Source organism: Pinus tabuliformis, chromosome J (assembly GCF_031772625.1).
Source record: "Pinus tabuliformis cultivar Carrire ecotype Pingquan chromosome J, CPIR1, whole genome shotgun sequence".
Classification (NCBI taxonomy): Eukaryota; Viridiplantae; Streptophyta; class Pinopsida; order Pinales; family Pinaceae; genus Pinus; species Pinus tabuliformis.
In genome coordinates, this window is record NC_142295.1 from 1,058,719,444 (window position 1) to 1,058,736,520 (window position 17,077).

General features: G+C 41.8%; 1 protein-coding gene across 1 annotated transcript; it reads left to right on the forward strand.

The window, feature by feature from the left end:
* Positions 1 to 12,170: 12,170 nt before the first annotated feature.
* On the forward strand, positions 12,171 to 16,349 carry LOC149230612 (uncharacterized). Its single transcript, XM_089381358.1, has 2 exons — positions 12,171 to 13,794; positions 14,035 to 16,349. The coding sequence occupies exons 1-2, from the start codon at positions 12,171 to 12,173 to the stop codon at positions 16,347 to 16,349; spliced, it is 3,939 nt and encodes a 1,312-aa protein (XP_089237484.1).
* Positions 16,350 to 17,077: the final 728 nt, after the last annotated feature.

A 17,077-nucleotide genomic window follows, 5' to 3' on the forward strand; every position in this document is an offset into this window, starting at 1 on the left:
CAAAGGCATCTTTTATTGTCATCCAAATGTCGTATCATATTGAAGTCTCTAGCTACAATCCATTTCTCGTCTAGTTGAATGGACTGGAGTTGAATGAGATCCTGAATGAATATCTTCTTATCTTGTGGAGTCGTAGGGCCATAAAAAATCGTAAGACATATGTTCTACATTGAGCTGATGGATCTAAAAATACAAGATAGGATTTGGGAGAACACCACCTAATTTGAGAATATGATGGTTTGGGGATCCCATAGAATTTCCGAACCCCCAACGCTTCCGCGTGCATCCAAGGGCATGCACTCCACTTAGGGCCAAAAATGCCCTGACAGATCACACATTTTCTCATGGGAGACTTTGGTTCCCTATAGTACCATGATATCTAGTTTTTCTTGTTTTATTATTTTCTTAAGGAACCTCACCTTCCCCTTGGATCTTAATATTCCATGAGACCAATTCATTGAGGGTCAGGAGTGGATCTTGCAAAGTATATGTGAGGACATTAGTTTACCCTAAATTGAACAAAATGGCCCCTTCTTCTTGAATCACCTCACACATTTTTTTTCTCCCTTTCCTACTTCATTCCCCTCCCAAAGAGGCATCAGGGCATCCCAAGTGACGGGGGTCTCCTCTAATGATGGGGGAAGAGTTGTTGTTATATTCAGACGCATGTTCATGCCTGTTCCATTCTGTGTAGTTTCTCTGGAATTAGTGAAGTCACCTAGGAAGGATATCATCTGCACCTTCCTTGGCCCAACTATTTAGGAAAGCAAGCATTATGGTCTCCTTAGAATTTAACTAAGTAGCCTTATCTGCTTGTTCCAGAGTAGGCTAGAATTTCATTAGGAGTTTTTGAATATCTTTGACCTCATTTTTTGCCTCCGAGGTTTTTCAGTTCATCATTTTCTTCTCCTTGATGTTTTCACACAGTCCTTCTAGCTCCATTTTAGATAGGTAGGTCCGGCCTTGAAGATTCATACCAATCAAAAAGATCTAAAAGGATTGAGAATGGATTTAAACTGGGATTCGATTGAGAGGTGTTCCCTAGTTTTTATTGGGTTTTGTTGCTTGTCCCCTTAACTCCATGATTATTTTTACTTGATACTTCCTAGAACCCATTATTTGTGACAACCAAAGGGGGAGTAGGGTCTTCTTTGGGTCGCTAAGCAAAATCTCTGAATAAGTGGCCATATTCATAGCAAAGATTACAACAGAATGGGATATTATTATAGTTCAGTTGTTGGTTCCACACTTCATATTGATACTTGATGTCCCCCAACTCAAACAAGGGCTTTGAGAATGTTCATGTAGACACATATGCATGCATACGAGGCTTGTTTTCATTTCTTTGTAATTTTTGAGATCTGTACGAAGTCCCCAATGGAGTTGCCAATAGATTCTAGTAATATCAAGCTCCCAAAGGTCCTTAGATAGAGAGTAAAGTTGGAGCCATATGGGGGCTTCCAATAATTACTACTTATCGTGGTTATAACATGGCTCCCAATATCACATGAATAGTCCAACATTGTTCAGAAATTATGGGCCACCTTCGAACACTCTTTTTTTATCCTTCAAATCATGGAATATGACAGTGAAAAACTATTTAGCCTGGAATTGGAGCTTGATGCGCTCCTTCAGTTGCCATTTTTGCTAGATCCACCTAAGGATCTCCCATTGTTCGAGCCAAATGCCCATGAATTTGCAAATCATCATGTGGTCTTGCATAAACTAGCACAAATTTTCCAAGATATTTTTGGGTATGGGATCTGAAAATCACTCGTGAGTGACCTCAGTTAATTAATTAATGAATGAAGGTATTATAGACTCATGTGCTGCTGTGTGTCTATGTTATTTTAGGCAACGGATCAATTATATTGCAAAATACAAAGACATTGGAAAATGGAAAACGGTAAGGAAAACACAGCAAGAAAATGCAAGAACACCACAATTAATAAGGAGTTCACCCTATTCTCCAGGGCTGCATCTTCGGTCCAACTTTTAGTGGTGGCCTTCTTTTATCGTGTCTTTAAAGCAGAGATTTACAATGAGGAGCTCAATTTGAGTCTCCTCAAACATATAATGTTTGGTAGGGTGGTTCTTGGATCCCCCAAGCCACTAGAGTGCACAGACTCTTTTCCTTACCAAATCTTGACCTCTCTGGTATTTAATGGGAGGAGCCCAATGTGGTACTCAATTCTTGATAGATCCTCTCAAGGATTACTTGAACCTCTCAAGCTTTCTATCTGCTCGATGCTGCCTAAGGTCAGCTTGGCTCTCTGTTTTCTGCTTCTTGCTTCCCTGCCTTTTCTTTGCTCTCGCCCTCTCTATCCTCATTCTCTTCTTTGTTCTGTTCTATGTCTGTTCATGGCTTAAAGCCAATTTGTCTTTGACTGTTCACTTCCTCTTCCACCCCTTCGGTTAGACTCCTGTTTTTCACTTGGAGTTCCCTACCTCTACGTGATCGCCATCATCCACAGGGAAGTGGCCACTTGTCCTCTCACGAACTACGCCAGCTCTTCCTCGATGGTTCGGTATTTTTGGTTACGTTGTGCAATGACTCATCCAACAACTCAGCGGTCAAATCGAACCTCAAACTTTTATGTGTCGCGGCTCAATTGACCTGTCAAATCTGGTTCCTCCATCGGGCGCAATCTTGTCCGTTAGATCTGGAGACCCCAAATCCTATGGTGTTCGCTCATTTTGCATGGTTGACTTGCTCGACCGTTAGCGCGTGATGAGAGGCGGTTTTCTCTCTCATCCACCGGAAACACGTCATGCACTGAATGGAATTGCTCATTTTCTGCCAAATCCGCTTACCACCCAAGGATGCCTCCGATATACAGTCGATTTTGGAGTGCGGGACCCACCTTCCACCTTAGCACTTTCCCCACGATTTCCTGGCTTCCCATGCGACCGAGCACTTCAGGGCTTTTCCTTCTCAAGGAGTTTTGCCCACCGATGTGCGATTAGCATAAGCACTAATCGCGCATTAGAAATGGCCTCTGTTTCCCGATTCGGGCTTTCCAGTTGCCAGTTTTGCCTCCTGCCTGGTCTCCATGGGCGCTGGTTGGCACGCTTTGACCAATGTCATCGTTGTTCCTTGCTGGTTGCAAACTGCCACTGCCCAGAGGTCTTCCTAATCGCTCTATGTTCATAAATTCAAAGTCTGTCCTATTTTGATACAGTCATGGCACTTTCATAATCTTCATGGATCCAATTCGGATCACAGCCTTCCCACTAAAAAATCTTTTGGACCACCAAAAGCTAGTTTTCAAGCATCAACTAAGTGAGGGTATAATTGTTTCACTTGTCCAATCTCTATCCACTTTGTGCTGCTCGGCTTTGAACCCTTGAGCCCAACTCTAAGGTACTCAAAATCTCCTCTGCGCATCGTCCTCACCTTCCTGTCCAGAACTGTGTCTTCCTACAATTCATTACTTAGATATTCAGGTAGCAGGTCATCAATAGAAGGCAATTGACTCTGCTCTTCGGGGTCCTCAATTAGTGAAGGTTCAAACAATCTCAAGCAATTTTCATTTAACACTGAGTATATGTGCATGTAAGTTGGTAGATCAAGGCGAAAAGCATTCTCACCCATCTTCTCAAGTATCCAGAAAGGTACATACTTGATAGGCTTTAGCTTTTTACCTTCACCTTGCATCCCTTCCTTTCTGATATACAGCAAGACTTGGTCACCAACTTGGAAGCTATGCTTCATCTGATTCTTGTCATGCTTTGCCTTGTATTTGGCTTGGATCTTTTCCAGCTGTTCTTGTATTTCCTGGTGGATCTCTTGGATCTTTTCTAGTTGTTCTTGTATTGCCTGGTGGATCTCTTGGATCTATTCAGTGAACCTAGTTTCCCTGTCCACATCAGTATGTCCCTCAACTATGGTGTCTTTACCAAAGACAAAATCCAAAGGAGACCTTGCTGTAAAACCAAAACAGGTCTTAAAAGGAGATCTTTGTGTAGAAGAATGTTTGGCTCTGTTGTAAGCATGCTGCACATAACACAAATATTCATCCCAAAGCTTAGGATGCTTACTGCAATATCCTCTGAGTAACTGGATTACTGTCCTGTTTACCACTTCTGTCTGGCCATAGGTTTGTGGATGAAAAGTTGTGCTCTTCTTCAGTTTGGTGTCCATCAGTTCCAACAGACTTGACCAAAACTTCCCAACAAATCGGGTGTCTTGATCAGATAAAATGGAAGTGGGTAATCTAAAATGAACCCATACATGTTGAAAGAACAGTGTTGCAGTGTGTTCAACTGTAATTTGTTTACTACAAGGTACAAAATACACATTTTGCTGAACCTATCCACAACAACATACAGATAATCATGACCTTTCCTAGATTTAGGCAGTCCTCCAACAAAATCCATATAAGCACTTTCCCAAGGATGAGAAGGAACTGGTAATGGAGTGTACAAGCCTAGTTTTCTATTGTTGGGCTTGCTTTTAGCACACATAGTACACCCTCTTACATATATAAAAACTGTCTCATTCACTTTTGGCCAATAACAAAATCTTTGTAGTTGTGCAACTGTTTTACTTACCCCAAAGTGACCTGATATTAGAGAAGTGTGTGCTTCTCGAATTATCTTTACTCTTTCAGTTTTTGAAATGCATAACTTCCCACAATGATATAAGAGTCGGTCCTTTACATGATAATCCAATTCTTCTACTCGTTTGCCTTAACGTACAGTTTCATATACATCTTTAAAGTCTATATCTTGAGCATTTTGTTCAATGTAGCTTTCATGTAACACATAATTATGCTTAAGTATAGTAGATGCATTTATAATGGGTCTAGATAACATATCTGCAACTTTATTATGTATGCCCTTTTTATATCTGATGACTAAATGGAACTGTTGTAGGAAACCCATCCATCTATAGTGTCTTGATTGCTGCAACTTAGTTTGGGAGTGTAGATATTGAAGTGGTTGATGATCGGTATGTATTACTGTCTGTTTGACCATTAAGTAATGTTTCCACTTTTTCACTCTCTGTACTAATGCATACAGTTCTTTATCATATGTAGGATAGTTAACTACTACAGAATTAAATGTCTTAGAATGATAACATATGGGTTTACTGTACTGTGTCAACACTGCTCCCATGGCATAGTCGTTGGCATCCATTTGGATCTCAAATGGTCTTTGAAGATTAGGTAGTGCTAGTACTTGTGTTGTACTAATCCTTTACTTCAAGGTGTCAAAGGCTTTCTGCTGTTTTCCTCCCCATTGAAACACCTTGTTCAATCCTATTAAAGCATTTAAGGGAGCTGCAATTAAGGAAAAGTTAGAAATGAACTTCCTCCAATATTGTGCTGCTCCTAAGAAGCTTCTAATTTTTGTAGCAGATTTGTGTTTAGGCTAGTTCACAATGATTGCCACTTTAGAGGGATCTATCTTCAATTCACCACCCCCTACTATATGACCCAAATAATTCAGAGATGTTTTTCCAAATTCATATTTTGAGAGTTTAACATAAAGTTTTTCTCTTTTCAAAACATCTAGTGTTTGCATAACATGCTTTAAGTGTATTTCCCATGTTTTGCTAAATATCAGAATGTCATCCAGATACACAATAACAAAATCATCAAGAAAAGGATTGAGTTCTTCATTCATTAATCTCATGAAAGTAGCAGGAGCATTAGTTAAGCCAAAAGGCATAACGAGCCACTCATACAATCCCTTCTTTGTTTTGAAAGCAGTCTTCCATGCATCTTGTTTTGCAACTCTGACCTAATGGTATCCACTATGCAAGTCTAACTTGGAGAAATAAGCAGATTCCTCCAATTTATCTAAAATATCATCTGTGTGAGGAAGAGGATAAATATTTTTGATTGTTATCTTATTTAGTGCTTAGTAATCAATGCACATTCTCCACGAGCCATCTTTCTTTCTCACCAAAATGATTGGAGATCCACATGGTGATGTGCTAGGTCTGATGAACCCCTTCTCGAGCAACTCCTACACCTGCTTCTTGATTTCATCATTCTCTAAAGCGGACAACATGTACATTCCACTGTTAGGCAATGGAGCATCTTGCGGCAAAATAATATAATGTACTATTTCCTTTTTGGGTGGCAGACCTTTAGGTTCTTGAAACAAGATATCATACTCTGAAATAACCTTTTCTAAATTAGCTTGATTTTTAGCATTACAACCTTCAAATACATTGGTTTTATCAGGTTTCTTTTCCTTTACAACCATTAGTAAGAATTTTTTGCATGAATTTATCATTCGTTTCATCTGCCCTGAGTTTATGACTACCATGGACTTTATGGCTAGGAAACTATCTATGAATTGAGGGTCTAGTCCCATAGAACCTTCCTCTGACATTGTCTTCTGAGGATAGACTCTCCCAATTTCAGGATTAGTTTCGACTAACTCTCCTTCTCCTAATTTGAGCTTTGATCTAGTTAGCATTCAACAGCTAAACCAACACAAGCTTGTCTAACCTTATCAACCTAAAGCTCTGATACCACCTGATCTGAAAATCACTCGTGAGTGACGTCAGTTAATTAATTAATTAATGAAGGTATTACAGACTCATGTGTCGGTATGTGTCTATGTTATTTTAGGCAATGGATCGATCAGATTACAAAATACACAGACACTGGAAAATGGAAAACAGTAAGGAAAACACAGTAAGCAAATGCAAGAACACAACAATTAATAAGGATTTCACCCTATTCTATAGGGCCACATCTGCGGTCCAACTTTCAGTGGTGGCCTTCTTTTATTGTGTCTTTAAAGAAAATATTTACAATGAGGAGCTCAATTTGAGTCTCCCGAAATAGATAATGTTTGGTAGGGTGGTTCTTGGATCCCCAAAGCCACTAGAGTGCATAGACTCTTTTCCTTACCAAATGTTGATCTCTCTGTTATTTAATGAGAGGAGCCCAATGTGGTACTCAATTCCCGACATATCCTCTCAGGGATTGCTTGAACCTCTAAAGCTTTTTGTCTGCTCGATGCTGCCTAAGGTCAGCTCGACTCTCTGTTTTCTACTTCTTGCTTCACTGTCTTTTCTTTGCTCTCGCCCTCTCTATCCTTGTTCTCTTCTCTTTTGTTCTCTGTCTGTTCATGGCTTAAAGCCAATTTGTCTTTGACTGTTCGCTTCCTCTTCAGCCCCTTTGGTTCACATGCTGTTGTTCGCTTGGAGTTCCCTGCCTCTGCGTCATTGCCATCGTCCACAGGGAAGTGGACACTTGTCCTCTCACAAACTGTGCCAGCTCTTCCTTGACGGTTTGGTATTTTTGCTTACATTGTGCAACGACTCATCCACGAACTCAGCGGTCAAATCAGAGCTCAAACTTTTATTTGTCGCAACTCAATTCCCCTGTCAAATTTGGTTCCTCCATCGGGCGCAATCTCCGCCATCAGATCTGGAGCCCCCAGATCTTATGGTGTTTGCTCATTTTGTGCGGTTGACTTGCTCAACTGTTAGCGTGCGATGAGAGGTGGTTTTTTCTCTCATCCGCCGGACACGCGTCATGTGCTGAATGGAATTCCTCGTTTTCTACCAAATCTGCTTACTGCCAAAGTATGCCTCCGATATACTACTGGTTTTGGAGCGCGGGACCTGCATTTCGCCTTAGCGCTTTCCATACGGTTTCTCGGCTTCCCATACGACTGAGCGCTTCGGGGATTTTCCTTCTCCAGGAGTTTTTCCCAGTGATGCGTGATGGCCTCTGTTTCTCGATGCGGGATTCCCAGTTGCCAGTTTTGCTTCCTGCACAGTCTCCATGGGCCTCAGTCAACACGCTTTGACCGAGGTCCTGGTTGTTCCTTGATGGCTACAAACTGCCACTATCTAGAGGTCTTCATAATTGCTCTGTGTTCATAAATTCGAAGTCTTTCCTGTTTTGATACAGTCATGGCACTTTGATAATCTTCATGGATCCAATTCGGATTAGTATGAAGACCCTTGGGTTCTTAGCCACCTTCAGTAGGCACTGTCCTTACAACCTTGACTGCCACTATGCACCCAAAGTGGGGGCGTCCTATTGTGTAACTTGACCCTGTTATCAAGGTATGTCTTCCATGGAAGAGGGGCAGTGAAATCCCTTACCACTTTACACACATCTCTATCTACATTCATAAAACTAATATAGATCTACGTTAATCTCGCGTTTATGAAATGTTAGAAGCCATTAAAGATATTCAAATCTTTCTACAAATTTTATATTTTTAAAATAAGTTTTTGCATCAACATCGATATACGGTGGTATAACTAATTTTCTCCTGAGATTCCCAAGTTTATTGAGATTCACGAGGTATGAGATTCCCAAGTTTATTGAGATTCACGGGCGTTTTAGGTCAAATAATTAAAAATATAAGCAATGAGGTAAGTCGGTACGTCTTGGGGGTATATAATATAATCCGAAGTGATAAAGGTGATATTGCAAATTAATATTTTCTTTGTTTGATGATGCGCTTCAGTGACGTTGCCTACATTTGTGTTCACTAGATGTAAGAGTAAGTTGCAAGGCAAAAAGACTTGGTGTGCACACTTGGCAAAGCCGGCAGATTCAATATTTTTATATAAGTGGGTGTACGATGGTGCCATGTAACATTTGTAGCCTTCGAATGTGCAACAATTGCAAGTCTTTGAAATCTGTACTGCGAAAGAACACTTTGAGCAGTTTGATCATCGTCATGGAGATTTCATTTAAGCTTCAAACCCTTTGGCTCACACGTATTTCCCACTTCTTCTTCGCCAGTGGAATCGTGTAAAGGGAACGAGAAGAAGAAAAAAGAGGAGGGTGCAAAGAGCAAGAAAGCTCCAATACCCACCTCCTACTTCCCTCTCGGATCCAACGTCTCTCGCTTGTAGTGAATAACTGCTCTATCATATTAATACGCCACGTCAGAATGTTTGTTTTATGTATTTGGAGACGCTGTATCGTCTGGTCAGGGGACAGTGGCATGAAGTCCCTAAACGTTCATGAAGTTCAACACTATAAGAAATTCGTTCGTTCTTCTTTCTTCGGAGCTCTGACATGGAAGCTTTCGCAACTTCTGGGAAGTTCATTTTGAAGAGTTAAAATTGGTGGTGATGGTCAAAATAAAAGGATGACGCTGTCTGTGTATAGCAACCGATGAGATGTAATTGTTTCGTGTTGTGTGGCATGTTATGACTTCCTCATCCATTCACCTTTCTATTCACTCGAGAGATATTAGAGTGCAATTTGTGAGAGGTGCGGAGAGAGTCAACTTCTGCGATCTATAGATTGTATGATTTGGTGTTACGATTTAATTAAATAAATTGTATGATTTGGTGTTATGATTTAAATTAAATAAAAGAACTTCTATGCAGAAAAGATCAAGAGAATTTAGATATTTTGTGATTTATTTTATTATTATGTTTTTTTAAAATTAGGTAATATTAAATTTTATATATATATATAATTTAATTTATTGAAACCCTAGTTGCGTGCCCGTCTCGACCCTCACTCTCTCGACGTTGAAACCCTAGTTGTGTGTTGTGTTGTTCATCCAATCCGTACACATTATCATCCACATCATTCTTGTAGAGCACGGATACTGAAAGTTGGTCGTGGGACATGAAATCCTTGTTTAGATGAGGACAACGTTCTCTATCCCTTAACACGATTTTCATGTTTGGTCATTCATAATTTACTCAATTTAGAGCGATATAATCCTTCAAAAGTTGATGCGATGCATTGATTAGAGGGCATGGGTGATTCGATTAAATTGTAGAATAGAGATACTTGCCGTGAACATATTCCGTATGGCCTAATACAATTAGCCGCTAATTCTAGATATATCCTAGTGATAGGAATGCATTGTGAGGTTCCAGATTAATTCATTTCGCTCCAGTAATCAAGCGGATCGACTTGACACTGTCTTCAATATGAAGAAAGAGGATATATTTTGCACAGAGCACACATTGAGATATATTTTGCATTTGATTCAGACGAAAAAATAATTTACAAAAAAAACCATAGCTACTTCTCGTTTCTTACTACCTCAAAATTCTTGTTTTAGCTGTGTTTACACACCAAAAAAATACCCTATTTCAGAGATCTATTTACAAACACATTAAGAGATTTTTTCACACAGTAAGAGAGTCAACTTCTGTGATCTATAGATTGTACGATTTGGTGTTACGATTTAATTAAATAAATTGTATGATTTGGTGTTATGATTTAAATTAAATAAAAGAACTTCTCTGCTCAAAAGATGCAAGCGAATTAAAAATAAGATCTCATGTGTAATGTAATGATCTAGATTTGAATCTCACGGTGTGGTCCCGTCATTGAAACCTAGCTCTGATGCTGAAACGACTGTGGAAGGAAAACCTAGCAGCCGCCGCCGCCGTTGAACAGGCTCACGCTGTCTGTAGCAGACGCTGTCACTGACAGTCCTATGGAAGCTGAGGTAGGAGGGGAGAGCTCTGCCTCCCCTCCAAAAGGAACAAATCGCACCAACAAACAGCCACTCGAAGAGATACGACACCCTGCAAACAAAGACGCAGAGAAGGAAAAGGAAAAGCAACAGCAGCCAGAAAGGACGACGTCCTTAGATAACCCTGCAGAAGAGGAAGAAAGCATTGGACAGCAAAATGCAACAGGCCCATCTCAGACAAAAGTGACCTCAGCTACTTGTATCCCAAAAGCAGCAGAACCAATCAAGATTGAGTTACCAAGCCACCATATTAATGGAGAAATCCAATTTATGCAAGATTACGCACTCATTGGAAAGTTCTTGGGCTTTTGGCCCACAGAGAAAGCCCTCCAGGGTTGGATAGCTTCCAAATGGAAGCCCAAAGGACAAGTTACATTACAGCTTGGCCCAAAGGGCTTCTTCACAGCTATCTTTAACTGCCTAGAAGACAAAACCAGGATATTTGAAGGAGGCCCGTACTTTTTCAACTCATCCGGCTTATATCTAACAGATTGGAAGCCTCGCTTCAATCCTGACAAAGAAGACTTCAGCTGGGCACCTGTATGGATCAGAATGTATTCCCTACCAGTGGAATACTGGAGAGAAGAAACTTTAGCAGACATCGGCAACAAACTGGGAACCTTCATCAAAGTGGCCACAGAAACAAAGACGCGAAAATACACCTCATATGCCAGGATCTGCGTCAAAATGCACCTCACCAAGACCTTAGCGGACTCGGTAAGTCTTTTTCATGATGATTATGAATGGAAACAGACTCTTGACTATGAGCACATCCCCTTTCGATGTAGAAAGTGTCATGAGCATGGTCATCTCTTCCGAGATTGTCCCCTTAATGTGAAGCCTAAATTCCCTTCCAGTGAAGGTAACCTTGATCCTGAAGGCTTTACAAAAATCCCAATCCGTCGCCGTCATGGAAAAAAAACTCAAGCTAATCATGCTCCTGCATTCAAAGCTCCACCTCCAAATCGTTTCTCAGCTTTAGCCTCACAAGATATACATGTCATGCCTGAAGCCGATACTTTTGATCCTCTGCAACATTCCCAGACATCCCCCAACAGATCTAAGCCAACCTCATCAACTTCTGCACCTCCCATCCATGCCGAATTACCCTCCTCTGCCTCAGAGCCAGGGGATCTTGTTTCCGCTAAAGGAAAAACCATGTTAAACGAGTCCAATCAAGAGACGGATATGGATTTAGATGCCGCTCTAGCTCTAAGTCTTCATGATCAAAATATGGAGAACGCTCTAGTTGCTGCAAATGATATGGAGGAAGATCGAGAAGACGTTGATCTCGAGGAATTTGACATATCCAAGCTGGACATATCCAAACTGGAAGCTGCATGCAAGCAAAAGGAGTATAACTCAATCCCTCCCTGGCAATTAGACAAAATAGAAGGAGTACTCACAAGAGTACATCATCACAAAAGTTTGGGCATCCAAGGAGGCAGTCATTGGGATGGAAGAAAAATCATCAAAGAACAAAAGAAAAGAGGCAGAAAAACAGACTTACAGCGCACAATAGCAGTAGGGGAAATACTCATGGATTCGGGGCAATTCCCCAAGTTGACCAAGTTCTTCAAGCCCAAATCTCCGTCTACATGAAGTTACTCTCATGGAATATAAGAGGACTAAACAGTCCCACGAAGCACAGAGCAATTAAAAACATCATAATGAAAGAAAAACCAGCAATAGTATTGATCCAAGAAACAAAATGTAGCAGCTCAACAATGGACAGTCTCAGCAGTAAAGTATGGGCAGGTAGCAGTTCGATAGCAGTGGACTCCTCTGGAGCCTCCGGAGGCCTGGCCATCTTATGGAATCCTCAGGTAGTGTCACTTGACAATTTTCATGCCACTCTGCATCTCATTCAAGCAACATTTCACCTCATTGGCACCAGCATACATGGGCATCTTACCAATGTTTACTTCCCGCAAACAATACAGCAGAAATCTGATCTCCTGGACACGATTTCCATCCTAAATGCAAACAGAAAGTTTCCTTTATGGATAGGCGGAGGAGACTTCAACATCATAAAATCTATGGAAGAGAAAAGAGGGGGTCGGACACGGCTAGATAGTGATAGCAGTAGCTTCAAGCAATTTATACAAGATAACCGACTCATGGACATCTCCACCTCAAATGGCATCTTCACCTGGTCAAACAAAAGAAAAGGAGCTCACCAAATTTCTTCAAGACTAGATCGATTTTTAGTATCAGACAATGCCATACACCTAGGCGGAGAGTTCAATGCAGAAATTATCCCTCAAGGAGGCTCAGATCATTGGCCTATTCTTCTCCAATGGTCCAGACCTGGCATCAGCAGCAACAGACCATTCAAATTCGAGGCCTTCTGGCTCACTGACAGTAACTTTAAAGAGGTGGTCAATCAAGCCTGGACATCCTTCATTCCGCCGGCAGGAGCTAGGATGTATCAGTTCCAGCAAAAGCTGAAACATTTGAAGCACTCACTTAAAATTTGGAACCGAGATCATTTTGGCAATATACAGCAGAACAAACAGAAAATAGAACAGCAGATGAAAGAATTACAACAAAGATTTATTCTGGAAGGACGCACTGAGGAACAAACACAACAGGAGAAAACCTTATGGAGTCAAATAGAGGAGAAGCAAAAACAGGAAGAAATCTTATGGCGGCAAAAGTCGCGAGTAAGCTGGCTCAGAGAAGGCGAAAGAAATACTAAATTTTTCCACAAAACAACCATCCAAAGGCGCATGCACAACAAAATCTCCTTTATTAATAATCAACAGGGAGATAGATTGGAAGCTCACGAAGATATGGAGAAAGAATTTACTGGTTATTTCAAGGACATTCTAAAGGAACCCAATGAAAACAGAGATGAAGCAATCCAAGCCATCACTCAACACATTCCAAAAATTATTAATGAAGATCACAACACACAACTTCTCCAGCCTGTCACGCTAAAAGAGGTAGAAGATGCCATATCTCAGCTCAAAGATGGAAAAGCGCCAGGGCCTGACGGATTCACGGCCAATTTCTTCCATGCATTTTGGGATCTCATAAAACTGGAAGTGTGGGAACTGGTGGAAGAATCCCGAAGTATGCACTGGATACTCCCATCCATCAACTCAACCTTTATTGCTTTAGTCCCCAAGGAAGCCGCCTCAAACAAGCCGGAGAAATATCGACCAATAGCACTCTGTAATGTAATTTACAAACTAATCTCAAAGGTCATTGCAAACCGTCTCAAACCGCTATTACCACTGCTCATCTCCCCAGAACAGACAGGGTACGTTGAAGGCCGGCAAATCATGGATGGAATTATACTTTCAAACGAAGTCATCCACTCTTTAAAGCTTCTCAAAAAACCAGGTATGCTTCTCAAATTGGATCTTTCTAAAGCCTTTGATAAACTCAGTTGGAATTATATACACAAAATGCTCTTAGCTTTTGGCTTCAGTGTAACCTGGTCCAGATGGATCATGAATCTAATCACATCGCCAAGCTTTTCTGTTATTCTGAATGGATCTCCCTCCCATCCCTTTCGCCCCTCTCGTGGCATCAGACAGGGGGACCCTCTATCTCCATTTCTCTTTGTTTTAATGGCTGAAGGCCTGAGCAGGCTCCTCAAATCAGCAGTTTCCTCTCAAAACATTAAAGGAATTTCTCTTCATGGGCGACCACCCCAAACTCATCAGCAATTTGTTGACGATACAATGCTCTTCGGGCATCCCTCTGCTAAAGAAGCCTCTGCTTTCAAATCCCTTCTTTCCCTCTTCTCAGAAGCTTCAGGCACCTCCATTAATGCGTCCAAATCTCAGCTTTTTTTCTTTAATACCCCTCCCTTCCTGCAAAGGATCATAGCCAGGATCCTAGGATTCACAATTTCCCACTTGCCGTCAAAATACCTAGGTGCCCCTCTTACTGATTCTGTTATCAAGCAGATTACTTGGAAATCGTTATTGGACAAAATAGAAGCCAAGCTCTCATCTTGGACTTACAGAGCTTTAAATCTAGCCGGCAGACTTGTTCTAATCAAAGCAGTTTTACAAGCTATGCCGCTCTATTTATTCTCTATTTTAGCAGCTCCGAAAGGGATTTTAAAAGAAATTCGAAATCTTCAGAGGAACTTTCTTTGGGGATCTACAAGCTTGAACCGGAAATGGGCTCTTGTCAAATGGACAGAGGTTTGCAAACCAAAATCGGAAGGTGGGCTTGGTCTCAGAGATCCGCTACAAAGCAATAACACCATGAGTGCTAAAATTTGGTGGAACTGGGTCTCCAAGCCAAATACACCCTGGGCACAATTATGGCAGGCCAAGTATGCTCAAGGCAGTCAAGAGAATGAACTCATCCGAATAAATCCAACATCGCAGGGATCTCTAATTTGGAACAATGCAAAAACCCAAAGCAGCTTCCTTCAGGAGCATAGCTTCTGGGAAATCAACTCAGGCAAGACAGCTCGTTTTTGGGAAGATTCTTGGCAACAACTTCCCAAACTGGCTAATTTATTCCACAAACCGCATTGGCAAGCTCAAATGAACCAAGCAAACATTCCTTCAGTACATCAGTTCTGGCAACCGTCTACAAATCATGACTTCCAAGCATGGAAACCAGCGAGTCTCTGGCAAGCAGATTGGCAGGGAGAAGAACATGCAGATATAGATCAGGAACTCAGCAGCAGAAAGATTCGAATCTCGAATCAGCTAGACAAACTCAGATGGGGCTACACAACCAAGGGTACTTTCACAACTAAGGAAGCTCATCAACTACGATACTCCAATCCCAGAATGGCAAAAGATCAACTATGGGAGCAAGTCTGGCAAGCTGGGCATTGGCCTAAAATATCAACCTTCCTGTGGCTTCTCAGTAGAAAACGCATTCTAACCTGGGATAATTTGAACAAAAGAGGCGTTGTAGGGCCTTCTAGATGCCCAAACTGCAATACAAATGGTGAAACTATCAAACATTTAATGGAAGATTGTACGCTAGCAAAACAAATCTGGGGAAGAATTGAGAAATGTAGCAGGAGAACACACCCAAGGCCGGAGGACATTACAGACACTATAAGGAACTGGGAAAAATATCCATACAAATGCCAGATACTTAATTCCTTATGGCGCATTATACCAGGATTCGCTTATTGGACACTGTGGAAAGAGCGAAATCACAGAATATTTAACAGTACCTCAAGATCTATAGATGATATCTGGCTCAAGCTAAAAGAACATCTACAGGAAACTCTAGCCATCAAAGTCTGGAATAAGGATGACATGCCGGAAACTCAACAGGAGCTTTGCATTATGAAGGAATGGAATCTAAATCTCAAATACTTAGTCAAAGAGACAATTAAAACCTCCACCAGATCAGCTTCACCCTCTTTTTGGTCCCCACCTGCGCACAACTCCTATAAGCTCAATTTTGACGGTGCAACTAAAGGCAATCCAGGACCTACTGGTTTTGGAGGAGTCATCCGACGTCACAATGGAGAAGCATTGATGGTCTACTACGGCTCCATAGGGAAAGACACTAACAACGCTGCAGAGCTAGAAGGTCTCTGGAAAGGTATATGCACAGCTGAACAGCATCATCTCTCACCTCTTGAAGTAGAAGGCGACTCACTCATCCTTATAGAGGCAGCTAAACGAATGCAAGCAGGAGCTAAGGCGGTCAAAATAGCCAAAAGTTGGAGATTATTAAATCGCCTGGAATCCCTGGAAGAAAAGCTCCAAGCTCTCCAGAATCTTTCCTTCCATCATGTAAGGCGGACAGCTAACCAGGTAGCTGATCGGCTTGCTAATCAGGGAGCGTCTCAGTCTATACATTTCTTCTCCGGCCCTCTGGATATGATAGAAGATGACAAGCTCAAAAAGGATTGTATCGCTTTGGTGCATAAAGAAATCCTTTCCCCGGATGCGGGTGTCTAATCCGAAAAGAAGGAGGGTACAGCTAGCACGAGGAGGCCACATGGCCAACGCTAGCTGCCACGAGTCAACCGAACGCGGGAGGAGGTCTGGCAGGTTGGAGAATTTAATGTTGAAGCCTTCGCGCCTGAGTTCATTCGCATTAATGCGAGTAGACGGTGACTGTAAGGAGCATTCATGGCACTCGGGGTTCAAGAGCAAGCCATGGAACTTAAGGAGGCGGACTGGTATGGGGAGCGACATTCTCAGCAAGCTAAGTGTGGGAACACTCTCTGGCCTCTGGCGATTTTGGAGTTTAGGAATTGGCTTGGGGACGCGGAAACTCCGGTTTTCTACATCCTCATGGCCAGAACCAGAGAGAGGCAACCATGCCGAAGAGGAATGGGTCGTGGAGCACCAGGTCGCCCTCCTGCAGCTGCAGAGGCGCATCACCATTGTTGTTGTCAATATTGTTTCCGCAGGGCCGGAATTCCCCATCTGCAGGCATTCTCGTTCCTGGACTCTGATGCCCCGCCTGAGCATTTGCCAAGGCTGCTGGTGCTTCCGGCTTATGGCTCAACCATCTTCAGGCTGGGCAATCTCAATGTCCACATTTCAATTCTCTTTATTAGAGATGCAGAAGAGGAACACGATGACAGCAGAGTTCCTACTTCTGCAAATCTGGAGAATAAGGCAGGGGAACAACTGGGGGAAGCAAAGGGAAAGGAGCCAATTCAAGCAAAAGCACAGGA

What these genes read in the sequence shown, in the direction of transcription:
- LOC149230612 (XM_089381358.1), top strand. Translation starts at nt 12,171, where the DNA reads ATGGACAGTCTCAGCAGTAAAGTATGGGCAGGTAGCAGTTCGATAGCA. An exon ending in AAAGCTTCTCAAAAAACCAG is followed by an intron (nt 13,795 to 14,034) that starts GTATGCTTCTCA and finishes TAATGGCTGAAG; the next exon opens with GCCTGAGCAGGCTCCTCAAA.